The sequence below is a fragment of the Zeugodacus cucurbitae genome, chromosome 2 (assembly GCF_028554725.1).
Source record: "Zeugodacus cucurbitae isolate PBARC_wt_2022May chromosome 2, idZeuCucr1.2, whole genome shotgun sequence".
Taxonomy (NCBI): domain Eukaryota; kingdom Metazoa; phylum Arthropoda; class Insecta; order Diptera; family Tephritidae; genus Zeugodacus; species Zeugodacus cucurbitae.
This window is the reverse complement of record NC_071667.1, coordinates 67,763,400-67,791,107: the sequence shown is the minus strand read 5'-3', so window position 1 is coordinate 67,791,107 and position 27,708 is coordinate 67,763,400. Positions and strand designations below refer to the sequence as shown.

At 30.2% G+C, this 27,708-nt stretch overlaps 1 protein-coding gene across 7 annotated transcripts in view; it reads right to left on the bottom strand.

Annotated features, from left to right (window-relative positions):
- Positions 1-35: 35 nt before the first annotated feature.
- LOC105216362 (sodium/potassium-transporting ATPase subunit alpha) overlaps positions 36-27,708 on the bottom strand; it is a 69,512-nt gene continuing 41,839 nt past the window's right edge. For 2 of the 7 annotated variants that reach the window (XM_054235628.1, XM_054235650.1), the window contains 9 exons: positions 23,132-23,212; positions 20,392-20,523; positions 20,054-20,320; positions 18,198-19,979; positions 17,856-18,071; positions 15,425-15,519; positions 3,253-3,427; positions 2,773-3,005; positions 36-2,700 (listed from right to left, as the gene is read on the bottom strand). In XM_054235628.1, coding sequence (XP_054091603.1) covers positions 2,580-2,700; positions 2,773-3,005; positions 3,253-3,427; positions 15,425-15,519; positions 17,856-18,071; positions 18,198-19,979; positions 20,054-20,320; positions 20,392-20,523; positions 23,132-23,212 — 3,102 coding nt within the window. In that variant the 3' untranslated portion in view covers positions 36-2,579. Of the gene's footprint in view, positions 2,701-2,772; positions 3,006-3,252; positions 3,428-7,617; positions 7,713-11,481; positions 11,577-15,424; positions 15,520-17,389; positions 17,485-17,855; positions 18,072-18,197; positions 19,980-20,053; positions 20,321-20,391; positions 20,524-23,131; positions 23,213-26,010; positions 26,445-27,708 lie in introns of all 7 variants that reach the window. The other 5 variants (XM_054235664.1, XM_054235649.1, XM_054235635.1 and 2 more) reach the window with 5 other exon arrangements.

Sequence of the window (27,708 nt, the reverse complement as noted above, 5' to 3'; positions counted from 1 at the left end):
AACACTCAACGCTTGCCTGCTTGCTAGTAAGTATGTTATGTCTGTGTGTGTGTGTGCGTGCTGCTGTTGTGAAGCATTTAAGAGCGTTAAAAGACATGCACTACAATTTCATTTATTTTTGTAATTTATTTAGTATTTTTATGCACTACAAAGTTGTTGTTGTTATTATTTTATCTTCAATTAGCTGTACTTTCAGTTGCTACTACTGCTGCCTTCCCATCTTAATACATTTTGTCTAACTTGCATACTAACTGCTTTAACTCAATCGTTCACATTTTGTATTTACTGCAATTTCTTGCTTTTTTGTTTTTGTTTTTCACACACATTTTTTGTTTAATATTTTATTTTTTTTTTTTTAATTATAAATTCTAATTTCTCAATAAAAAGGCAAATAGATTAACAAATTAATTATTTATACGTCTCTTTAAAGTTTTTCACCTTTACCGTTACGCTTTTAGTTTACGCACATTTTGCAATTTGTTTTTGCATTTTTCTCTCATTTTTTCATATCTTCATATTTTCATTGCATAAATTTCTTATTTATTTTATTTTATTTATTTATTAGTTTCTTAAAAATTAGGACAACTACAGCGGGACAAACAACGGAGCGGGGACGTAAAATGTGGACTTTACAAAAACAACAATCAACAATGAACGCGTTGCTGCCCGAAACTTGCCGCGCCACAGCAAGTGAAACGGTGTATGCAGGAGGGGGAGGGGGGGTTGATTTCAGTAGTGGTGTTTGTGGTGTGCGAGTCTCGCGCAAATAGTTTAACAAATGTGGAAAAGAGCGGTTGTTTTTTTTTTAAGAAATGCCAGCGTTTGCTTAGTGTATTTTGAGTGTGTATTTGTATGAACAACAAATTCGTATTTTTTTGCAAAAAAAATATTTTTTAAAATTCATTTTTTTTTTTCAAATGTTGTTTGTGTTTGCACACAAGAGCAGTGGCAGTTTATATGTTTTTTAAGAGTATGATTTTCATTATACTTTAATTTGCACGGCAGCTTTCAAACTGTTCCAAGCGTATTAACCCGCTGCCACACCTACTTTTCCAACCAATTGCTTGTTTGTGTACTTGTGTGTTCTGTGTGTGTGTGTATGCTCCTCTATATGCTTATATATCTTTACACAAATATTATAAATATTTTGTTTTTGCTTCCCACATCATAATATACTGCTCTTCAGAAAAAACAACAAAAAGGTTATGGGTTCTCTTATTATTTTTTTTTTGTCTACTAAGTTCCTACACCAGCGTTGGGTTAGTTGGGGCATAGTTGTTACTTTTGTTTTTCGTTTACTTTGTAGCTTCTAAGGTGGTGTATTTGTTTTCCATTTATTTTGCTAGTGGTAGTGAATTGCGTTAATAAAGAGTTCTTACTGCTTTCTTGCTTGCGTTATTATCAAGGATATGTATATATATATAGTATATATATATATATAAACACTTACTTGCATGCCACTTCTTTCATTATCATCTTTATTTTTTCTATAATTTTGTATTAATGCTTATTCATTTTTAGCTATCGTTTGTAGTTTTTTTTTCTTTGCCTTGTTTGTCATTTATTTCTGTAGTTATATAATTAGCTATTTATCCCTTTTCCTATACTTCCTACATATTTAAATTCTGAAAAAATTCAACTAAGTTTGTCGGTTTTCAAGTTCACTTAGCCTAACGGCTTTGAGTCGTTAAGCGTTTTCTCTAGTTAGAAATACATATATGCAATATATATGTATGACCGATACGGAAAGTGCGCGCAAAAAATCGCCAAAACGGTTGTTGTGCCCGACTGCTAACTAGCTAACAAACAATACACAACTAGATTTGCGCTCACTCAAACGCTGCCAGTCAGTATGACATAGCAACGCTGATTTGCATTTGTTTTGTTTTTGCTTTAATTTCCTTGCTAAGCGGCGCTGTATGTACGTCAAGAGTTTCTTACAAAAAACAACTACTATTTATTGTGTAATGTGTGGCTGGGTTTTCGTTTTACTTTTTTTGTTTTGGTTTTTTTTTTATTTGAATTTTTTTATTTTTTATGTTTCATATTATTTTACCATTATTTAATTTATAATTTAACTTTACTTAATCGTTTAAATAATTATCTTTTTCATTATTAAATAATTAAAATTAAAAAAATAATTCTGCTTGTTGTTGTTGTTTGTTGTGGTGGTGGTGGTGGTGATGATGGTCGCTTTGAATATTCGCTGCTTGCATGCATTTCTATAACATAATATAGTTGTTGTTGTTGCGGCAGCCATTTTGGTAACAGCAAACAACCATTTGTTTGTTTTTGTATTTGTTGCTGCCAACGTCGTTGTTGTTCTTGTAGTAGTAGTTGTTGTTGTTGTTGTTATGCTGTCATCGCCGCGACCACACTGCGCGCTCGTTACTCTACGCACTCGTTTCGTAAAATTTAAATATGATGATTTCGCATTTGTTATAATTATTATTGTTGTTGTTGTTGCTGTTGCTATTTTTGTTGTTGTTGTTGTTGTCGTAATACATGCTATGTTTACAAATGCGTTTGCTATTATGTTGCTGTTGCTGTTGTTGCGTATTTTTTGAACATAATGCTGCTTAATAGTACGTCTCCTGTTCCAACCAACCGCCGGGATTGCGACGCAAGTAGAATCGACGAATTTCATCATAGATGAAAATGGCCAACATAAATGGAATGGCTGGTAACCACCAAACGAATCTGTAAAAGAAGAAGATAAATTGTTAATAAATATAATTAATAAATATTCGGTTGTTGTTGTTGGCTACTCACTTCAGTGGATACATGCGCAGACCCTTGTCCATGCCGGGGCAGTACGACAGGAAGGCCGCCAACACTGTCTCGAACACCAAACCGAAGTTCAATGCCCAATTTCGCATGCCCTGCTGGAAGACGGAGTTTCGTCGTGTCTTACAGATGATCAAATCCGCCCATTGTACAACAACAATTGATACGAAGAATGCAGTGTGGCAAGTGTACTCGAGTGTCTTGCGATCGCGATAGGTCTAAAGTTGGAAGAGAAAGAATAAAGTTAATAAAATATTATAATAAAAAATATTATAAATAAAAATTTTAATTATTGAATTATTATTATTAAAAAAAAAATATTTTTTATTAAAGTTTATATAAAAAAAATATTTTTTATTTTTATTAAAAATATTATTTTTTTAAACATTTATTATTTACTAAAAAAATATTATTTCAAAACTAACATTAATTTTATAATATTTCTTCTTTAATTTCCCCACTCACCCATTCTTGTCCATACGAATCGGTTAAATCGTTAACAGCCTTTGAGTCCCACATCTTACGTATGCCGAACAGTTTCATTGGCAAGAAACCGTTTTCAGCCATAATCACGAAGTACACGAAGAAACCGGCAGCAGCTTGGATCATACCAATTTGACCATAGGCCATCGAAATCAATCTAATTTAATTGACGATTTAAAATGCAATTGCGAAAAAAATAATATATTAGTTTTAAGTTTTTAAAGAAAAGTAAATTTTTTTTTTAAATATAAATGTTAATTATTATTATTTTATTTTGTTTTTTTTGGGAAAGTGGAATTTTTTTGTTGGTTAGCACTAACTACTGATTAATTTTTTGTGAAAAAACAAACCAGCTGCTGTGGTTTAATGTGGTTTGTTGTGCGATTAATTAAAAATTAATTTAATTTATAATACTATATATTTATTTAATTATTAAAAATTATTTATGTATTTACTTTCACGGGAAATTAATTTAAATATAGTTATATATATATATATTTTTTTAATTATTTTATTATGTATATTTCTTTTGTTGAAAAATAATTATTTTCTTAATATTTTTATGTAATTTAAAATTGAAAAATTATGAAAAAAGTATCATTAATTTATTTTTTTATATTTCATAATTTTCTTTTTAATTTTAACAAAAAAAAAAATAGTACGGACTCGACGAATTATTATTTGATATTTTTTATTTAATTTTTTAGCAATGTTTTATAGGTACTCAAAACAAAAAATACATATTTTATTTGGAAAGTCGAAACATTTTTATTGTATTTTAATAATTTTTTAACATTTAATTTTTAATAGCTTTTTAATATTTAATTTGTTTGTTTTGTATTTAAATATGTTATTTTATGAAATATTTTATTTTCTCAATTTCTTTTTTGTTAATATTTAATGAATTTAATATAAAATATTAAATATTAAATTTTTATTTTTTTTTGTTTTTTTGTATTTTCATCTTAACCTCGAACAGCAGCTGGCTTAATTTTCCATATAAAAGTTAGCAATATTTTACTACAAAATTTATGTACAAAATATCTCAACTACATATGTACATATGTAAATATATACATATATAAGTTTGTACATAAATTAAGTATTTATTTGTTAAAAAAAATATTTGAGGAGGGTTTTGTGTGAGTTTACTTTATTAAGTTAATTACAGGCAAGGCGGAGCGGGTTAACTTTGCAAAAACTATACGTTAAGGTGTGCAAGGTTAGTAAATTTGTGTTAATCATTCAAATTTTGATATTTACTTTATACTGCGTATTTTTATTTAAATATAAAATTAAGGAAAATTTTGAAAATAAAAAAAAACAAAAACAATAATTAAGCGAATTAGAGTTAAAAATTGGAGCAGTTTATTTTTAAATATTTTTTTACAACATTTCAAAGCAACGAAAAGCAATAAGTGACGGCTGCAGCAGGATATTGAAAATTTCACTTTACATTTGAAGCGTGATGGACACGAGCGCACAGAGCTCGCGCAAAGTGTGAGCGGGTGTGTTATACATAAGGGCGTGCGAAAGGCAGTGTTATTGTTAATTAATTTATTTTTTTTATTTAAATGTGATAAAAGCAAAGCACTTTATTGTTGTTTTGTGTACCCAAAGTCAGATGAAACTAAACTAAACTAAGCTAAGCATAGAACCAACAACAAGCTGGAAAGTGTTTAAACAGTTATATATTACAGACATGTAGTAATTAGTTTTATACAACCTTTACCACATTTATACATTTCTTTACATATTTACAAATATACAGGCAATAAAATAATAAATATTTACAATAAATTATAAATTGAAAGGCATGCAATAGCGCACATACATACTTGTATAGTATATAGATATAAGTGAGTAAGTAGTAAATTGTGAAAGCACTTGAAACATTTGACACATGTCTGAACGTAAAATGAAATGATAAAAGCTGCAGCGAAGAGAAATGTAGCAGAAAGTATACAGAAGTACAGTTAGTTGGTGATTGTAGTTTAAACTCGTTTAAACAAGAGCAAAAACCTATGAAGAGAGTTATGACAACAATACAAGAGCAACAAATTCAATGAGAATCAACATTTTCACACAAGAAGAATACACATTTATTGTTCACAGATGAAAATTTATAGAATTTCCGATTAAAAAATTTATTTTTATTTTGTTCAAATTAGTAATTGGCTGAGTTTTAATATGGATGTATTCAATGTTTTTTGGAGCTTTCACAAGCTTTGGTGAGCTTTCATAAGCTTTGGTGAGCTTTCACAAGCTTTTTTGAGCTTTCACAATTTTTTTTGGGCTTTCTTAAGTTTTTATAACTTTCTAAAGCTTATAAAAAGTTAGAATATTAAAAGTACGATTAACAGAAATAAGTGTTTCACCACAATTATTGCAAACCGAGTGAGCTTGTGAACAGTTTTGGCGACAGAAGTTGTTTTGTGGTACTTTTGAGAAATTTTGAAAAACAATTTTTATTTTTCGAATTTCTTTACAATTCTTTTTTTCTGTCTAATTTACTGAAAAACCCCTTCAAAATATATATTATTACTAAGCAAACAAGAGTACAAAAAACAGGGTATAATAAACAGGCACAAGTAGGCGTTGACGTAGACAATCCTATTGATTATACTATGCATTTAACAAATTTAAGCCAGACTTTCTAAATTTAAATTAAGCTTTGTAGCTATATAGCTGAGCCGAACAAATCACTAAATACATTCGTAAGTATATATGTAGGAAATACATGTGCGTGACTACTCTGAGATATAGCTTATGTTCGCAGTATATTTTGTCTTTTTGAGCTTTGGGTTCTAGGTATTCGTTTACTGCTGTATTTTGCCAACTAAGTAAGCACTAATGCGCGTGAAACTCACTAATTTTTCTAAAAAAAGAAAACAGAAACGGCGTTAACTTTGTTGTGAACACAAACGTTGTCTGAAGTTATTTATAAATTTTTATGAATGTATTTAACGGAGAATATGAGCAAATACATTTATACAAGTTTTCGAAATGTATTGTTTAAAATTATGAAGAGTTTGATGTAAAAATGTGTTCGTTAACTTTACGAATTCAACTTCAAGAGACTCGAATCAAAACCAATTAATTTACACATTAATGAGAGTGTGGTAAAAAAACATTTAACACAGAATTTTTTATTTTGATTTCGCATTCAAAAATGTATTTAACGCACAATTAGAAAAAAATACATCAATAAATTTAAGTTGAAAATTTAAAAATTTAATTTTAAAATTTATTAAATTTAGATTAAATGAAATGTGTGTTAGGCGTCCATTGTGTGGTGAAATGCGGTTTGTTGTTGTAATTTTTATTTATTTTTTATTACTTATTTGGAGCTGACGAAGTAATATTTCTGTTTTCGAATTCAAATTTGGAAAAATTCATCGAACTGATGAAACTGTACTCAGCTGTAGTTATTTGAGGTTGATAATAAAAAAGCGAAAACTGGAGCTTATATGTATCTAGTTATGCTGTAACTGCGCACAATTTGGAAATGATATACATTTGAATGCAATTTCATCGAATAGATGTAAATTTGGATATGTAAAAATGTGAAATTCCAAAAAAAATTATAATTTTAGTCCACTCAGAGACTGACAACTATTTGAAAACCTTCTATCAAATGTTCATATATAAATATAACATTTAACAAATAACGCTTGCCTACTTTATGAAAATGCAGATTTTTAACGAAAAATATATGTTCATCGAATGGACGTTTCGAAAATTTATATTCATCGTTTAGACGTATGCGCTATATTTTACTATGAAATATATCTTTATGAAATTTGTTTAAACTTTTATAAAGTTACTGACTATTTTGAAGTTATAACGTTTAATTGATGTGAGAAATATTTCAATTGAATACTCCAGAACGAATTACATTTTGCCAATTGAGATCTCACACTTAAATGAAACCTTGTATGACAATGTATTGTAGTTGTAACGTATGTATGTTTCTAAAAATGATATATTGTATGACACGTGTAGTGTGTTCTTGGTATGCTGACTGGAACTATTGGTCGATTAGGTTAGGTTTTGTGTGTACATACATTGAATTGATAACTACAACAAATATAAAAAATGTCGTTCTATTAAAGCACTAATTAGCACATCATTAAAAAACTAATTTTTTGGTTTTGTTTTTTGTTCTTTGCTTTGATAGTCATACTAATTGAATTGTTGAAAAAGAAACAACATACAATCAACGAAAAGTAAAACGTTTAAATTTTTTGTTTTTTGGTTTTTTGCTGAAATTTTATGTTTTACAATATTTGTTTTTGGTTTTGTTTTTGTTTCCCTTTAATAATTTTTTTTGCATATTTTCCTGACCTGCGATTGACCAAGTTGTCACGATAGGGATCCCTGGGTTGACGTTTCATAATGTCGCTCTCGGCTTGCTCGTAAGCGAGTGAGATCGCTGGCACCTGATCGTCAGAAGTGTGCAACGTTTTTTTATTGTGGTTGTTCAGAGTTTCAGATTCATATTCATATTTTGAGTTTTGTTTGGTAATTGTTTTGAATTTTGTTGTTGTTGTTGTTGCAACGAGTTGTGCGATGATTTATTAAAAATTTGTATGTTAATTGGGCATAGAAAAAGTTTACGCACGCAAACACATACGCACACACACACACGCATAGAGTTTCAATACGAAAAATAAGAGAATGAAATAAACGAAAAAAAGAACAAAATTGCAATTAGAAGTATATGTATAAGTTTAAAGGAAATACTTTCAAAAAAGTCAAAATTAAATATTTTACCATTATTAAGTAAGAAAGTAAAGTAAGAGAGTCTCTTAATACTATTTATTATAAGAAAACGGTAGTTGGCAAAGTTTAAAAGAAAAACTATAAGTTCAAAGTTTCAAAAAAGTTGTGTCGATAAACAAACGGTACTATATATGTATTTTCAAAATTAATTCGTTAAAATGTAAATATAAGTTATAGGTTGGCAACTTTGCAACATGACTCATAAGAGGTTTCCAAAACTCAGTTAGACTAGCTAAGATAGTTCAAACTATATATGTAAGTAGTTGTATGTATGTATATTCTCACGCAATCGTAAATAGACTAGTTAAATACTCATCTCAGTTAAGTAAGTAACACGCTAATAGAATAGACAGCAATTAAGTGGTACGCTATATAGTTACTAAATGACATTTTTGTTGTGATTTATCTTAATAGTTTTTGGTTGCATTGTTTCTGTTGTAGGTTTTTTGGTTTTGTTTTTGTTCAAAACTTATTACTAACTCTAAATTTAGTAAAATTAATTTTCACTAACAACTCAATAATTTGTGTTTTCATTTGTTTTACAAGTATTGTGGAAATTTCCTTGCTACTTTTATTTATATATTTAACTAAAATTTGCACTATAGAAGTGGAGTATCTATGCGAGAGCGAACGAGCGAAAGAGAGAGAGATAGTTATTATATTTGCAATAAATAACACACTGAACTCAGCTAATGTTTCTTAAACTGATTGAGGGTATTTTTTCAAATTTCCATAATAAACATTTAATTTTTCTAACCTCAATTTTCAAGTTAAAGATTAGCTAAGCTACATTGAATATATAGGCTTAATTAGAGTGGCGTTAAATGATGAATATATGGATGAATGTAAGACGGATGATGAAAAGTAGACTCTTTTTTTTTTAAAAGCGCCTAAATGTATACTTCATCATTAATTAATTGGCTTTAATAAAATATGATTTCAGAACTTTCATTTTTTAATTTCTTTTGCTAATTTTTATAGTTCCATAAGAACAAAATATTCCACAATATTTTTATTTTGCAAGCATAGTTTTCAAATAGATAGAAAATCGGAAGCTGAAGATTTGAAAATTAAGTGAAATACTGCAGAAGTAATAATGATATTTAGAATATATAGACATTGTAGGCTTTAAAATATGTTAAATATTTAATATTAAAAATATATTTTAGAATAATAGTGTATCCAAAGCAAAATGTATAAAATTATAATATGCGCCTAAGAGTAGGCTATAAGAAATCATTCTGAACGTTGAATGATTAGTTTATAAAGTTAAAATATTCCAAAGCAAAAGCTTAGAAAGATATTTTACATTAGAATAGCAGCTCTGACGAATAGAAAAGCTGAGCAGTAAATGATTGATTTGGTAAAATTTCATTTTTTATCAAGAACAAAAATTTGGTATTGGAAAATATTATGAGGAGGATATATAGAAAAGAAATATTGAGTATAAAAAGCAAAAGATTTAAAAAAATATATATTTAATAAAATTGTATATTGAATGCTATTTGTAAAAAAAAAAAAAACATTTTAATATCACTTTTTAGGTTTTATCACTTTGAAAACATTTTAAAAATATTGATTTAACTGTAAATTGCCAATTGCATACAGAATTTATTTGTGATTTCATTTTGGGTTTTTTTATTTAGTGATACAATTTGTTGGCATAGAAATTTGAAAGGGTAATGAAATGTATCGAAAATTGTAGAATAAGATTTGAAAATATATTTTTAAAGAGATTTGCTTGAAAATATTTTTTAAAAATAAATATATGTAAATAGTATATTGCTAAATGCACACGTTTATATTATTTTGAAAATATATTTACTATTTAAAGTAGAACTTTATCGAAATATATTGTATATAGAAAAAAATTCATTTGAGAGCAATATTTAGAATTCGAGTACATTGCAAGAAAAAACTACCATAACAGAGTTTAAGAGTGAAAATATATTTTTGAAGGCATTCAAGAGACTCTCAATTAGATTTTGGAAATAGAGAATTTTTATATATTATATTTACGATATAGATATTGTTTACTTGAATATGTATTAGACGAACATGCGCAATAGTAAACGCAAATATTATATTCAATATAATATGGAATAAATTACGGTGGAGAAAATTAATGGAAATATAATAATTGAAAATAATACTAAGAGCAAATATTAAAACAAATAAAAAATAATTACTATTTTTCGCGCAATAAACTAAGCACTAAAGCCGTATGTTAGAACGCCAATTTTTGGGCCAATCTGACAAAATAACAGTTCCAACAAAACAAACTAGATTTTTATTTTTATTTTCACTAAATTCCGCTGAGTTTTCGATACAACAAAACAAAATGAGCGGCAAAAACACAAAATATACGAAACTAACGGCGCTATATAATAAACATATAGTATATGTATGTATGTTGTATATATTTTGTATGCAACTAACTAAGATTTTTAAGTACATAATTTATTGTACTAAAGTAAACTAAAAGTAATCATAGTGTTAACGGTACTGTAGTGTTGCTTTACGTGATTAACGTACTTTGCTTTTTGTTTGAGCTAAAAATCTTTTAATGCAAATTAATAAATTTTCTGCAATACTTCTTTTCGCTCGACTGAGTTTAGATTATGCCGAAAGGGTTGGGCTCAAAACTGTTTGAGAGCCACTGAGCTATAGTTTTGGTTTTACAAATTTGGTCAAAAGTATTCGCGCAAATAAATAATTTTATTGCATTGCGGATTCATTTCATGTACTCAAGTAAGTGTTTAAGTGAAAATTGTAAAGTAATTTCTTTTTTTATCTCAAATAAGTTATTCCAAAATTGCAGTTTAGTTAAATACAAGAGCGTAATCGAGTTACTTTAAAAGGTGGCAATTGCATTTTTTTTTTAAATTTATTTATTTAATAAGTATGCATAAGTATAATACTTGAATATTAAAGGCAATTTAGTAGGCAAATTTATACTGTATGAATATATTTAATAAAGTATTAAAGTAGTAGAAGAAGAAAGGTAGTGTTTTTTTGGCAAAGTGGACGTGGAATAGAATTGGGCATTAAGTACTAAAATAATTAAGAGTAAGTAAGTAGTAAAGTACGAGTGATGAGTGAGAGAGTTCAATTCGAGTGGAGGCGGAATAAGTATGTGTGGAAATAATACTCGAGTCGAGTGACTGGGAGCGCTTGAAGTTGGGATATTTCTGGGTTTTATTTCGGGGTTGCGGACAGGCCATAGGTCATTTTGGACATTCAGGCATTCATAGGTAGCATAGTTTAAATGTTTAATACCTTTAAAATTAATAATAAATTCTTTGTAGAATAGAATATGCATTTTTGCTTGCTAACTTATAGAATTTTAATTTTTGCTTTTTTATTTTTTTTTTCACTTTTTTTTAGGTCGAAACTAGCAGCAAGTGCGCGTTAAAATAGCTTTACCTTTCATTAACCAGTTTATCACAAAATGGATTCCTGGGCTGACGTTTCATAATATCTGATTCAGCTTCTTCATAGGCTAAGGAAATAGCTGGTACCTATATTTGTGATTACACATACATACAGACAGATTTTATGGTGTTTAATAGATGCATACAAACAATGTATATATTTAAAAACAAAAAAGTAGGTTTAAAGTAATAGTTTAAATAAAAATTGTTTTGACAAAAAAAAATTGTTTGAAAAAATCTTAAAATAGTATAGTTGTCATATATAAAATTGTATGTGGTATATGACTAGTTTGGTAAGAGAGTACGCAGTTACGCTGAAAGTTGTGGCAAATGCTGTTAATGCTAAACAATATGAATTCAGCTTCGCAAAAATGTAAAACAAAATATGTGAAAAATATTATATAATATATAAAAAAATATTAACAAAAATTCTAAATCAATGTGCTTTTGAAAAAAAAATTATATATCTTTGTTCCTTAGCTTATAACATTTTCTGCACTGATTTGCTGGTAGAAACCTTAACTTTTTGCACAGATTATCATTAAAAAAACTTTAAATCATATTCAAAATTTGTTTTTTGTTAAAGAGTTTCCACACATTTTCACACAAACAATTGTGTACTACAAAAACACAAAATTATAATATTTTGCTTGCAGTTTCCAATTTTACAATTTACAGTACAAATAGTAAGGAAATTATGTATAATATATGAAACAGTTGCAATTTTCTATATAAGAAAATAAAAACAAAAACAATTTATGACACTGGTAGATTATTTTTTTTTTGTAAAAAAAAAAACAAATTTGCAATACGCACACCAACACACAATTTACTTAACAAAACAAAAACAATTTATGACTCTGGTAGATTTTTTTTTTTTGTAAAAAAAAACAAATTTGCAATACGCACACCAACACACAATTTACTTTTGATACCAAACAACAAACAGATTCAGAAATATTTATAAAATTGTATAAAATGTGTAGCCAATGGGTTAACAGAGAGAGAGAGTGAGAGACCGAGAGTGAGAGTATGTTTAAGAAGATGAAATTTAGAAAAAAAATTATAATAAAAAAAAATAAAACTTTGCGCAAATTTTTTGAAACCAACGGTACAATAGTTAATTCGGGAAATTGTTTATTTTTTTAATAATGTCCTTTAATTAATATTTTTTGTTAAAATTTTGTTATAAATTGCCGCAGTGCGTAGCGCTTTATGTTAGCAAATGTTTAAATAATGATTTAAAATGGTATTATATAGATTTTCTCAAACATTCACGCTTGTATTTGACACAAATATATTAGTGTTAGTTTGTGATTTGTAAAAAATATCAGACATTATGTATAAAATGTTTGGATTTTTTTATATTAATGCCATAATGACATGTTTCTGTTGCAAAACATTGATTTTAGTGAGTAAATTAGTGTTTTTTATTGTTTTATATAACGGAATTATGTAAATGTTATATGTAAAAATAAAAAAAATAATGAATTTCAGATATTTGGTTTTTATAAAAATCAGAGCTTTTGAAATCACTTTATATATGTTATTTTTGGTGCTCTCATATTTTTATAATACTTCACGTTTTTATTCTTCTATAAAAATTATTAAGAGCTTGAATTATTAAAATTTATTTTTTTTTATTTAATTTAAGGGGTTATATACAGTTAGACGGCCGAAAAAAGTGAATTTTCCAGAATTTTTTCTGAGAAAACTTTTTAATTTATTGATCCAAAAATTTATAACATATTGTGGTATCTTTTAACTGTATTTTAAGACTTAGTTTTAGTAAAAATATTTATTTGAAAAAGAGCTACAGCTGATCTCCAGGAGCTCCTCTCAAAAAAGACGTTTTGCGGTGACCACTATATCTCGGAACTGGATCATCCGAAATTAAAAAACCAAACAGATTTCGTTAAAATAATGTTAAATCTAGTAATTAATCGAAGGAATAAGCAAAATAAAATTTTTTGACAAAATGGCGGTTTCTCAAAAAAAAAAATCGATTTTTCACCGAAATTTCGGCCTTAAATTGTTTATAAAAAAAAATATTTATCGGAGAGAAAAAATCTACGATTAATTACTAAAAAATATATTTAAGAAGGTCGTGTTAAAATTTGAGACTAATCGGTCTAGCCGTTTTCGAGTAATGTTGGTCACCGACTTTGAAAACACCATTTTGAGAAAAACGCGTTTAAAGTTTGGACCTTGTACTTAAAAGCACTCTGAAATGCCTTTTCAAATTTTTCATTTGCTTGTAACTTTGAAAATATTCACCGGAACGATATGAAATTTTCTGTGTGTATTCTTAAATATATGTACATTAAGAAAATGAAATAAAAAAAATCGTTTTTTTTGAAAATTCTAACTGTATATAACCCCTTAACCAAACTTTATTCCATCCAATCAACAATTTTGAAAATACTAATTTTAATTAAAAGCTGAGAAAATGTGATATGAAAGTTCGATCCAGTTTAGAAACGTTTCTCAAAACACGTTCGCGTAAATTAAAGTTTTTGTTTTTGTAATAGTCGAAACTGTTTGAAAATTTCTCAATTTCTTCACATGATAGTTTGACAAGAACTGCTACTTAACAGCATTTTGGACTATTATTATTGATTTTGAATCAAGAGTAGACTTTTCTCAAGTAATAAATAATAGAAAATCATAAAACATAACCGATTAAGTCTGAGAAGCCGGAGAAGTCATAACAATTTATATATTTTACGATAACGCTACTTCGCTTCATAATAATAAATTATTCCACTTTTCAATTTGACATATTTTTACATAACTCCATTATATAAAACAATAGTTTTACAATTATGTTATAAAAATAATGTATATATGTATAGAGCTATATAGATTGTTACATTGATTAAACGAAGCGCGCACAAACGAGAAAATTATTTAAAAAAAAATTAAACAAATAATATTAGTCGATAAAATATGTAATATACGACATAAACAATTATTTAAGTAAATAAATACAAATCATAATATATATATATATATAAACAATTTTTGAACAATGAGAGAAATATATAATCATGAATTAAATAAATTCACCATTGTGGACTTGTACATTTAAGAATGTGATTACTGTGGTTAAAATTAAAAACAAAAAAATGCGTCAAATTACAATAATACCAAAAAAACAACACGTAGACATTTAGTAAATGTTATTGTTCTCAACGATGATATTGATTAACTGCTTTGGACGATGATGCTGATGATGGTGATAATGCAGCTTTTGGTCACATAATGAAGATTTTGTTAAATTAGACTCATAATTACAACAAAATAGATTTGCTTACAATTAGTTACAACAACAATTGTTGCATGTTAGTTCAATATACGCTTTACACCATATGGTGAGGGTGAGTGTTTGAACAATATGAAGAAAACATTTATAAATAAGTATGGATTATACTAAACAACGGCTAAATGAAAATATTCAAAATAAAAAGTTAAATATTGTTTTTAGTTTTTTTTTTTTCAAATCAGCCATACATTTGTTATGGTTGAGTTATTTTTTAACCCAAAAACAAAAAAAAAACATAAAAAAAGTAAAAAAAAAAAGTTAATTAGAGAACAACAGGCACTATTAATCGAGCACGTTAGTAATTGTTGGGGAACCACTTTCATTATTAATTTTAGGATTTTGCTGATACAGCAAAGGAAATAGCGGTTTTCAATCCGTAAATTTGGAAGTTAAAATTGAAGAATTTTTCAGCAAGTTATTATATATTTGAGGTTTACAAGAAAAATCGTTGTATTATAGTAAAATGTTGTAAAATACACGAGGATTAAGTTTACAAAAAAAAAGTAAATTAAACCAATTTTTGTAGATTGAAAACCGCTGTCTTATACATATTAATATTGTATAGAAAATGCAAAACACATTGTGTGTTTTGTTTGCATAATTTTGGCACCTTGAATTGACTAATTTATCGTTGAATGGATCACGTGGTGGACGCTTCATAATATCGGCCTCAGCAGCTTCATAAGCCAAGGAAATGGCGGGCACCTAGTTTTATATTTCAATAATAATATATGAACAAAAAAGTTGTTTAAATACATGTTTGTTTGAAGATAATATGTATGTATGTAACGCTGACGATAAGGTATGTAAATAAAAAAAAAATACACACGAGTTGTACGAGTACATGTATGATAGAGATATAAACGAAAGTTATGTTAAAAACATAGTCGGTATTATGATCGACGGCGGCCGAGCGTAAAAATAGACTAATGTTCAATGAAACAAAAGCAGGGAAAACGAAGTTTTGCAATTTTTATAAAAAAATCAATTTTTTTTACATTATCAAAAATAGCGTTAAAAATATTTTTATGGTTAAAATATTTCTTAAACAACATTTCGGGATTAGAGATATGCGCATATTTATGTTATACTGAGTTTCCCGTTTAGGATATTTCAATTTGAGTTTCGGAGTAAACTCCGAAATTCGGAAAAAACCTCCGAAAATATAAAAAAACGTTAACTGACTTGTTTTCAACTTTTTGGAATCACTTTTGTATGATTTTGAAGTTTCGGAATTGTTTCCGAAAAATTAAAAAAGCTATTTTTTGAAAAAAAAATATTACAGAAATACACTTTAAAGCTGTGTACATACACTAGAATAGAAAACATTTTAAGTAATTATCACTTTTTACTCATATAAGAAAATTTAAGCAATAGTGTTTTTGCGGAGGAAACAAAAAAATATTTGCGCTTGTATTGGGTACAATGTTTTCTGCCCAAACTGAAGCATATAACAGACTGTCTCTGTACTACTACTATTAGGACTTGTAAAAATAGTTTCCCACAAATAATTTTCATTGAACATTAGCATTACATTTATAAATGATTACAACTTATAAATAATACGAGTATATGTAGCGAGTAATATTGATAGACGAGAGTCGGAGCGCGAATTGAGAGCGATTACAAGGGAGATAGAAAATCCACTTATATAACTAACAGATGAGCCTAAACGATACTTAACATAAATACATTGAATAACAGCACTTAAAACTATTTGTATATATATTTATATATTTTAAATTAGTAACAGATGGAGAACTTATGTAAAATTTCGGATTATCAACACTAAACAGCTAATGGTAATATAAACTTATATCTATAACACTTAAAGCCACATAACCTAGACACATTTTATAATATTTATGGCGTAATATTATTTATGTTCGTATATGAAGTATTCATAAGCTATACACACTTTTAAAGAGTTTAGCAGGTTCATAGATAGCACCTTCCCAGTATTTAGTGGCTTAAGCTAAGCAAACGTATAGACTTTCATACATTTTTTGTACACGCGCAGCAGCATAGTTTCCACATTTAGCTTCCATTACCGACATTGGCGTTCGTTTAGTTAACATTTTCGTTGATTATAAACACACTTCGTCGAAAATTCCACTGACATTTAACATATTATATTTCTTATGTAGATTACAACTTTCTTTTGGATATTTCCAAGCCTACATATTAAAGCTAGCGTAAAGTAAAGGTTTAAGCTTATTTTATGGTCAGAGAGTACCGCACCGGTTTATATTTTAAAGCAATAATGTAACAGTAATAAAGGAGGGTAACATTTGTCTAGCAATAGTTTTGTAGACTGCCTTTTTGGAGGCGCTTAGCGTACACATGTAGATATGTATGCATGTAGCAGTTGAAAGTAATAGCAGTCATGGAGCAACACATTTTGAGATCGTAGTTATATATATATATATAATTTTTATAGCAATAACGGTAATATACCAGTCTTCACCATGATTCAAGCCTTAGCTGTTGTAGCACGTTTATGCAGTTACATATATGTATAAGTCTTGTAGCGTTTTGTACGATTATTTATTTTGAAAATCAAGACTTCGTTTACCTTTCGTTGACTAGTTTATCGAAGAGCGGACTGCGTGGGCGTCGTTTCATTATGTCCGATTCGGCTTCTTCGTAAGCGAGCGATATCGCAGGCACCTATGCATTCGTTTCAATGTTTATAAAGCGGCAATTTCGCATACGTGTGTACATACATATTTACGAGGTTTATATTTATATAATATTATCACAAGATTTGGTGTAATTATGCCTAAATTTAAACTACCTAACGCTACTTCACTTATTTATATTTGTATTTTTAGACTTATACCTTTGAGTTTAATATTTAATTACGTTCTTAAATTTCATACGAAATAAATTTAAAATAATTGTTCGAAAAGAAATTGTTTAAATTATAAAAGAAAATATTTTAACTAAATTAACTCAATTGGAAAACAATACAGTTTTTTTTTTCGCACAACCACAAAAAGTACTATATGAGTTTGCTACTCGAACAGTGTCACACTTACCATGTCGGTTCCCAGATCGATGCACAAAATGGTGACGGTACCCAGTGGCAGTGGTATGTCGCAAAGGATGAATGCCAAGAAAGGTGAGATTTCGGGAATGTTGGATGTCAGTGTGTAGGCAATGGATTTCTTCAAGTTATCGAAAATCAAACGACCCTCTTCAACACCGGTCACAATCGAAGCGAAGTTGTCATCGAGCAAGATCATGTCAGCAGCCTGCACACAAAAAAGGAAATCACACAAATATTAATTCACACTCACATTTGCAATGCAGAAATTGAATTGGTATTTTTCTCAAAACCATTTACACCGGCGCGCAGTACCCATTGGCACATCACTCACCTGCTTAGATACATCAGAGCCGGCAATACCCATAGCAACACCGATATCGGCTTTCTTTAACGCTGGTGAATCATTAACACCATCACCGGTCACAGCCACAATAGCGCCCATACGTTGGCAACCCTCCACAATGATCAATTTCTGTTGAGGCGAGGTACGTGCGAACACGATCTCAGTGTGATAGCGCAGAATTTCATCCAACTGTTCGGGTGTAACATCACGTAATTCAGCACCATGCACAACAGCTGCTTTGGCCTCACGTGGGTTAACTTCCGAGACAGGGATGTTCAAGCGCTGTGCGATATCCTCAACAGTTTCATTACCCTCCGAAATGATACCCACCGATTTGGCAATAGCCTTAGCTGTGATTGGATGATCACCAGTAACCATAATAACCTTAATACCAGCCGAACGACACTTGGCGACCGCATCGGGTACAGCAGCACGTGGTGGATCAATCATGGACATTAAGCCGACGAAACGCAAGTTATCAATGGGGAAGTTTACATCGTCTGTGTTGAATTTATAACCAGTTGGGTATTTATCGGAGGGCAGCATGAAGTCGCAGAAACCGAGCACACGCTCACCCAAACCACCAAGTTCCATGTAGGCATTATTGAAAGCCTCCTTCATCTCTTCGTCCAATACCTTTTCTTTGCCATTAATGAAAATCGTTGAGCAGCGCTCCAAGATACGTTCGGGTGCACCCTTCATGACAAGCAAATAACGTGGATCACTGGGATCTTCAGTTTCGTGTATGGACACTTGGTATTTGTTGGTCGAATTGAATGGAATTTCAGCGATTTTGCGGTTACGTTTGCGAATATTCATTACATCGCCAAGCGCCAATTCCATGCATTTAAGCAGCGCCGCTTCGGAGGCATCACCGCTGACTTCCTTCTTCAAAATTGGTACACCTTCTTGACCGCCTTTGAATTCGGCACGATTACAGAGGGTAGCAATGCGAGAGAGCGCCTTGAAGCCAGGGCTGGTTCTATCGTATTGCACACCCGACTGATCTTCAGTTGTATCGGCCTCAATGATTTGATTATCAAACCACATGTGAGCGACGGTCATACGATTTTGGGTGAGGGTGCCGGTCTTATCGGAGCAAATGGTCGAGGTGGAGCCCAAGGTTTCCACAGCTTCCAAATTCTTTACCAAACAATTCTTCGATGCCATACGCTTGGCAGTCAATGTCAGACATACAGTTACGGTGGCCAACAGACCTTCGGGCACGTTCGCTACAATAATACCGATCAAGAAGATAACAGCATCCAACCAATGGTAACCTAAGATGAAAGCGATAACGAAGAATGTCACGCCCAAGAATACGGCGACACCGGTAATCAAGTGAATGAAATGATGAATTTCCTTAGCGATTGGTGTCTCGCCCGTATCCAAACCGGAAGCCAAGCCAGCAATACGACCCATTACAGTGTGATCACCACAGCTGATGACAACACCCTTGGCAGTACCCTCGACAGCGTTGGTGGAGAAGAAGGCCAAATTCTTAGTTTCCAATGGATTTTCATGTGTAAATTCGGGTCCACGTGACTGTGGCTCAGATTCACCAGTCAACGATGAGTTGTCCACTTTGAAGTTGCGCGCCTCAATGATACGTATATCAGCGGGTATACGATCACCGAACTTCACTTCAACGACATCACCCAACACCAAGTCTTCAGCGCGTAAGGTGAGTTTCTCACCTTCACGAATGACAGTAGCGAATTGGGGCACCATGTTTTTGAACGATTCCATGATCTTTGAACTTTTCGATTCCTGCACGTAACGTAAAAGAATTTAGTAAAATATTTGATATGAGGTGTATATATGTATTGGCCAGTGTTACGCACCTGATAGTATGAGAAAATACCGGTAACTATGACTACAGCCGAAAGTACGATACCCAAATACAAGTTGTCGTCTGAGGGCTCTTCGCTGGTACTGGCCTGAATGGAGTAGGCCACGAAGCAAAGTATAGCACCGATCCACAGCAACATGGCGAAACCGCCGAATAAATTCTTGCAGAATTTCACCCATTCGGGTGTTTGTTTGGGTGGTGTAAGCGCGTTGGGGCCATCTCGTTCTAAATTCTCCTTGGCTTTGGCGTGACTCAAACCCTGTTTTTGGTAATTAAATATTTTTATTAATGAAAGAATATAACTAGTGAGTCTATATAACCGTTACTTACATTCTCTGGATGCGTCTGAAAGCGCTGATACAGTTCCTCAGGAGAGATTTTATGAAAATCGATATCTAACTCCTGTTTGAGATCCTCAAGATTCTCCTTTTTAGCCGGTTTAGGTGGCATTCTGCGTTTGGACTGCACGTTGGCGAAAATAGAATAAATAATAAATATGTTAATAATTGTAGGCAAATGGTAACGACTAAAGTAGCGTTTCTGAAATGCAAATAGCGACTTCAAAAACACTTTTTTACGCCAACACCGTTAGATGGCAATGTAGAAAATGCCCAAGATAATTTGTATGTTCTTTTTTTATTTTTCTCTCAATATGCCACTTTCTTTGTTAATTACTCTTTAGCACCACCATTTTTGTATGTATGTGTGTATTTATCCTTCGTCGAGCACTTTATAGGCACCGCACACCAGTTTTATCACATTTAAAGGATTAATAGTTGAGGGTTTCTTAAGCTTATTTTTAATGTCTTCGCTAATAACCCGTATTTTTTTAATTATATACAGCTTAGTTACCGACTGATTAATGGATTTTTGTTATTGTCATTAGTAAGTCATTACCAGTAGGCAATATTAGCTACCGTTAATTACACGTCTGGTATAATAGCGGATTAACTACTTTTTAATTATACAGTTATACTATATCTAAATAGTTCATTTTAAGAAAATAAATGTTTCAATATTCCAGAAAGTCTACTTTCCTTACTTACCCCACATTTACATGCATATATATAAACATTTAACGAAATAAAAATACACAAAAATTGTTAGAACATAAATAACAATGCGGTTAGGTGTGTTGATTAGATGAGAGTATGGATGTAAGGTCTATATATAATCTAGCTATTAAAAGTTGTCAAAATTCCTTTCAAAAACTAGAAAACTAAATATGATATTATATAATAGCACATCTTGAAGGACAATAGTAAAACTCCAAGAAAATGTTAAATCCGATATCCCAAAATATTCTTAGAAAAAAACTCAATATCTATGTATATTATAATAATTAACAAAATTCATTATAGGGATCCAAGAAAAATAATACAAAACCCTAATTAATATTTAATTAGACCCCAAATTTTCTACTTTTTCTATTAATTATATTTTGTCTTCCCCCTCACCCCACTTTACAAACAATTTTTTGGCTGCTGTTGTTATTACTTATGACCTCGGAAGTGCACACGTCAGCGAATAAGGCAGCCACCAGCTGGTCGTTCAACACAGCATTGACAACTGTTCAACGCCCACATGGGCGCTCGCTGTCTCTGAGACTGTGTCGCCGACGTGAGACTGTGCATATGAAATGCTAATATAAGCTCTCAGACGAGACAAGACGCAATACTAATAAGTATTTTTAAATTTAGTGCAGTAAAAATAAAGAAATGAAAACAGAAAATATACTGCAGTAAAAATAATGACTTTTTCAGCGACAAATATCTTTTTATATAACCAAAAAATTTAATAAAAAAATGTTGAGGAAACTTTTGCTGTATTTTAGGCAACATATTTTGTTATTTAATGGATGTTATTAACAACAAATTAAGAAATGTATTTCATATAATATAATATTTGTGTGTTAGAAAAACAGTTAAAAATTGTTGCCTACATTTAAGCGCGCATAATGAATTTAGGTCTATTTCTAACTATTCAAGTTTTTCACTTTAGAACTGCCATTTTTTTAGGAAAGTAAGTTCAATATTATTTATTTTTCATATTTTTAACTACCTTTCTTTTAATAATTACAAAAATATGTTCGAAAATTCTTTATGTTTTGGGCGCTAACTTCAACCCAGAATTTTTAATTAAACATTAAAATTATATAATCTTTATACATTTAATGAAATAAAAATAGGGAAACTGTTGATTTTGGCGCTAATTTTCTTCTATATATACTATATAGCAAACATATGTAATTAAATTATAGAATATAAAGCAAGAAAGAAAACGAAAACGTGTCAATGAAATCGCAAGCAAAAACTGTCTGAAAAATCAACAATATTTATAAATAAAACACGCAAAAATATAGTAAACAATTTTAAGTGAGTACGTTAATATGTAAGTATATAAAATGTATACAAAATTAACTGAGCTGGCAACCACATATGTACATAATAAAATTGAAAATGTGACAGGAGTGTATATTTTTATGAACTTTAGGTAATATTTTTTTTTGTTTTAATTAAGCTTATATACAAAATATTTTTATTAATTAAAATTGAGAACTTAATGAATTTTTTAATTGGGAATTTTTTATAATTTTTGTTTTCTATAATCGTTTTAAAAAACTATATTTTTTTGACATTTTTATTTTTTAATTTTTAAGCATTAATATATATTTTTATTGCCTCCTTTTCGTAATTATTTTTAGATTTTTTTAATACCGTTACATTTATTGCTTCTATCTATCTATAAATATGCTTCCTATATACCAAGTATATCTACACATACATATGTATGTCTAATTATGTTAGTTTGAGTAAATAAATTGATTTTTAAAATGCGACCAAAGCCAACAAACAAAGATAGCGCACAGCGCATGAACTTGAAAATTTATGATAAATTGTACATATACAAATATTTATATACATAGTTGATGTGGCATGTGTGTCTGCATATGGTATATTTATAAGCGGAAACGCATGTGTGTTTGTGTGTATGACGTGTTTGTAATAATAAAAATGACAAGTGTATTTTTTTGTTTTTGTTTTCTGTATAATTATGTATATATATTTACCTTTAAGTGACCATCGGCGGTACGATTGTCGTCATCGGTTGGTATAACCGTGGCGATGCGATAAGAGTCCGCTCTCCCATGCTATAGAATCGGATCAACAATTGAGCGTACAACAAATACAATTATAGACAACACAATAACGGGAACACAATTAACGTTGGATTTGAACGAGCACAATAACGGAATAACGTACAATGGAACGCAATAGCAAACGTAACGCAACGTAACGGAAGGCAATGCAACACAATGGTACGTAAGGCAGGCATGATATAGAGTTGATGTAAGGGGGGAAAATAAGAGAAAAATTATAAAATTGTAAAAACATGATGAGATGATATGTAATTGTAATGGCAGCGATAAGCGCAAATGATGTAAACTAAAATAAATATATGTATATATGTATAGAAAAGGATATTGTAAATAAAATAGCATGCAATTTTATGATAAGTATGATATAATATATAGAAATCTTGTTTCATATAAAAATATGTATAAACTTAAGTTCAAAATGGCATAACTGTTTGTAAATACTTTAAAATGTGAAAAATAGTCAGTGCGCCTAAATGTATGCTACAAAAATCAATAAAACAATTTTATTTGTTTTTTTTTTCATTAACAAAACTCCATGCTTATGTCATACTTCTCTACAATTAGATATATTTAACAACTAACTAGGTCAACCTCATTTAAGGCCTTGTTCGCATAGCCTTTTACTAAGTAAACTCCTAAAAGCACACTACACTAGCGCTTGATATATATACTAACAACTCTTGCTGGGTATAATTCACTCGAACTTTTCAGTAATTCTCAAGATCGCAATCAATAGCACTGGAAAATATCCAACTAGCACAAATATCTATGTACACAAGCAAATATTGCACTGGAATTGTGCCATTGGAATTATTTCTGGCCAAACATTTAGAGCCCACATTACAATCGCGTGTCTGTTACCAAGCAATTTAGGCGAACATTTGCCTGACTAACACCCATACAGTATGTTAGCGTGCTGTTGTAGGCTTATTTATAGCCAAATACCTTAAAAATAATATAAAAAAATTGCAATAAAATCGCAAAATTACACGCACTTGACGACGGATATGCTGGCAGAATATTTTTCAGTACTTGGAAATTGCTCTTGTTCTCGTTAATTATTGTTTACTCAGAAATATTACGGCTGATTACTTAACCTCGCGAAGATAGCTAAATATTGTATACGAATCGGATTATTTGGTTTGAATTGAAAAATCAATATGGCGCATAAATTTCTGCTTAATGTAAACAAATGAATCATTGAGGCTATATGCCTATATATTTGTGCTATGGTACATGGTACATATGGTATATAATGAACGGAATTTGGTATTAGAGAAATTTCTATGATGTGATGATCTATAATGATATACGATGAAGAGTTATCGAAACTACTGTAGTACCGGAAAATTATATCGAATAAACTTCGAAATTCGAAAAACCATTGCCTACATTTCTGCGCGGCGTATAAATAAAATTCAAGATAAGAAGCATAGTAGTATCATTACGAAATATAAACGAATTGTGTTGTCTAAATGTAACTCTAATGTAAAAGTTGGTAAAATCCTTTAATTGTGCGCCAAAATGTAGGCAACATTATATAGATTTTAGGCATAATTAAATAATTATGAGCTAATTTTGAAAATAATAAAAGTAATACAAAACAATACAACAAAAATTAAACGCCACAGTAATAATCACAAATTCAAACGCAACTGGACAGACAACGGTAAAAAATTAAACTGAAAATGGAACAACAACACAAAATGCTACAGCAACAGGCACTCAGAAAATCAGACAAGCAAATAACATAAAACAACAACAACAATAACGTCAATAATTCTAAATTAATTTTATAATTTTCCCAAATCGTATTATTTTTATGCCCATAAATTTCTTCTTGCCCTGATATCGTTTCCCTGAAGACGATGACTTGTAGCTTTCATTAATCGAATTCTAATAAAATTACTCACGTGCGAAAAGCTTTTGTAATTTATATGAGAATCAATCGCACAAAATATATATATTCGAATATAATTTCGAAAACAAATGCTCGACGATTAATTGATTCAATTAGTTGATTAAAAAAAATTGTAAATTTCATTAGAAAAGAAAAAATATATAAAATTTGGCTCTCTCTTTGTTAAATAAATGTATACATATGTAGCTATGTACAAATATACTAAAATACATAAAATTGTATTTAAGGAACAGGTGTAAACGAAAACTTGGCAAACTCTTTTATTTATTTATTTTTTTGTAATTTTCCAAAAACCATTTTGGTTTGAATTTTAAAAATAGCATGGAGGGAGCATATTGAGAAAAACATTTATTTTTCATAAAAAAATTTATCGCATGCGAGAATATAGTATATTTGAATATTTTATATTTCCTTCAATTTATTTCATTTGTACATGATTTAGCTGGTATTTCCTTAACAATTCTACTTTATTACACTGCAACTATAAAGTGATCGAACTAAGTATTCAGCGCATGTGCCTTTTTACTCAAAAGTTCAACACCGTGAGTTTTGCAGCACTCAAATAAGTCATGCGATTTTATTGCAACTGCCGCTTTGGCATTTAAAATGTTTGTTTTCCAACCATTTAGCCATAATTTATGGCAAGAAATATATAATATGCGCTGCTAAAAGGAAGTGCAATAAATTGTCAAACACAAATCATGTGAAAATGCATCGAAATGCTGAAATTTTTGTTTTCCATTTTGGCATGTGCGCTTTTAAGAACACTACTTTCTGTTTATTTCTTCCTTCACTTTTTAATTTATTTTTATTTTTTTTTCAATTTATTTTTGGGCATTATTTGTTGTCAACATTTCTGCTTACGCACTTTTTATTTACTTTGTTGTTGTTGTTGCTGGCTGATTTTCACTTTTCGTGTGTATTTTATTCGTCGTCTATTTCTTATTTTATTTGTCGCAGTGTTTGTTGTTGTTGTTGTTTGTAACAACAAGTAGCGCGCTAAACACCGATCGCACGTTCACACCACAAAAAGTTCAAACACCTCACAAAAAATTGGCAATGCGTTGGTAAATCGTTTCGGTTTCTTGATTTCTCTTGGTCTTGACTTCTTTTTGTTGACTTTGTTGTGCGTTTTGTATTTGTTTTTTTTCTTTCTTATTTTGCGTCTAAAATATATAATATTTTCGTTGTTGTATTTTGTTTTGCTTTAACGCTTAGCCGGCGTAAACTAAATTACGCGAATTGTTGCTCCTCAAAGCGTTGAAATATTTTTGATTTTGTTTATGGCCTATTTTAAAGCACCTACATGCAGCGTTGCATTTGGAGTGAAAGAATTAACGAATTTTCAAGTGCAATATTTTCATGTTCCACGATAATAAATGGGTGCAGTTGTAGTTAGTGAAAGAGAGAGAGAGAGGAGAAATTTACATAAATTAAGGATAAAGTAAATAAATTAAGTAATAAATTAGTATAAGCTAACTTATTACTAACTACAGACGAAGCTTAAATATATCTTCCTGAATAGATGACCCTCGAGTAATTTTCTAACTATGTGAAAAATGAATAGAACAGAACAGAGGTCTGAGATGATATTGCATCAAATATTATTCGGCGTATTCCAACGACCACAAGATTTAGAATGTGATATTATAGTTGAAATATAAGAAAAGATGTTCCTTCATAAAAGACGTTTCAGGACATCTCAACAAAATGATTTTAATACATTTTAAGAAATAATTCTCATGTAGAACTTAAAGGCGTTCATTAATTTGACGGCTTGTTAATTTAGGATTTTTTAGTCAAGGGCTAATGGGTAACGAGATAGTGGACGAGATTGCCAAACGTGGCGTAAAACTGTCATCCGAAAGCATGATGAACGTATATAAACCTATGCATTGTCTATATGATGATCTAGACAGAAATTTGGTAAAAAAAAGTTCAAAGCGCGCTGAAAAAATATAACGGGATGCAAAACCGCAAAAGTTATGTGTAAGGCGGTAGATAAGAAGTAAACGAGATTTCTATTGGCGCTCGATAGAAGCAAATGTAGGAATATGGTCGGCATACTCACTACAAAATGGGGCTGATAGATCGCAAAGACTGCAGGAAATGTCAAGAGCAAGGCACCAGAGAAACAATGGAGCACCACTTCTGTGAATGTCCTGCATTATCAAGACAACGTCTTCAGCATTTGGGGGCTACACATTACGTTAATCTGGAAGAGATTTCGTTGGTGAAGCCACAAAGCCTTTTGAAATTCGCAACAAGCGCAGGCATCCTAAACTCCTCATTAATTACGTGACGGCACTCCATCTGGTATCGCAAAGGACCAAAACTGGTCTATGTGTGGCTTTTTAGCCTACCGGAGTAACCTAACCTAACCTCACCTAATCTGACCTTAGAAGCTTTCTCTAGTCTACTATCTCAACCCAAGTTTAAAATGAGAATTTTTGGTTGATCGAACGAACAACTGGTATAAATGTATAAAACTGGCATAATCAAATAAATAATGTTTAGATAGCTAGTTATACCACTTTAATCTGATAACTATCAACTCTCTTGATAT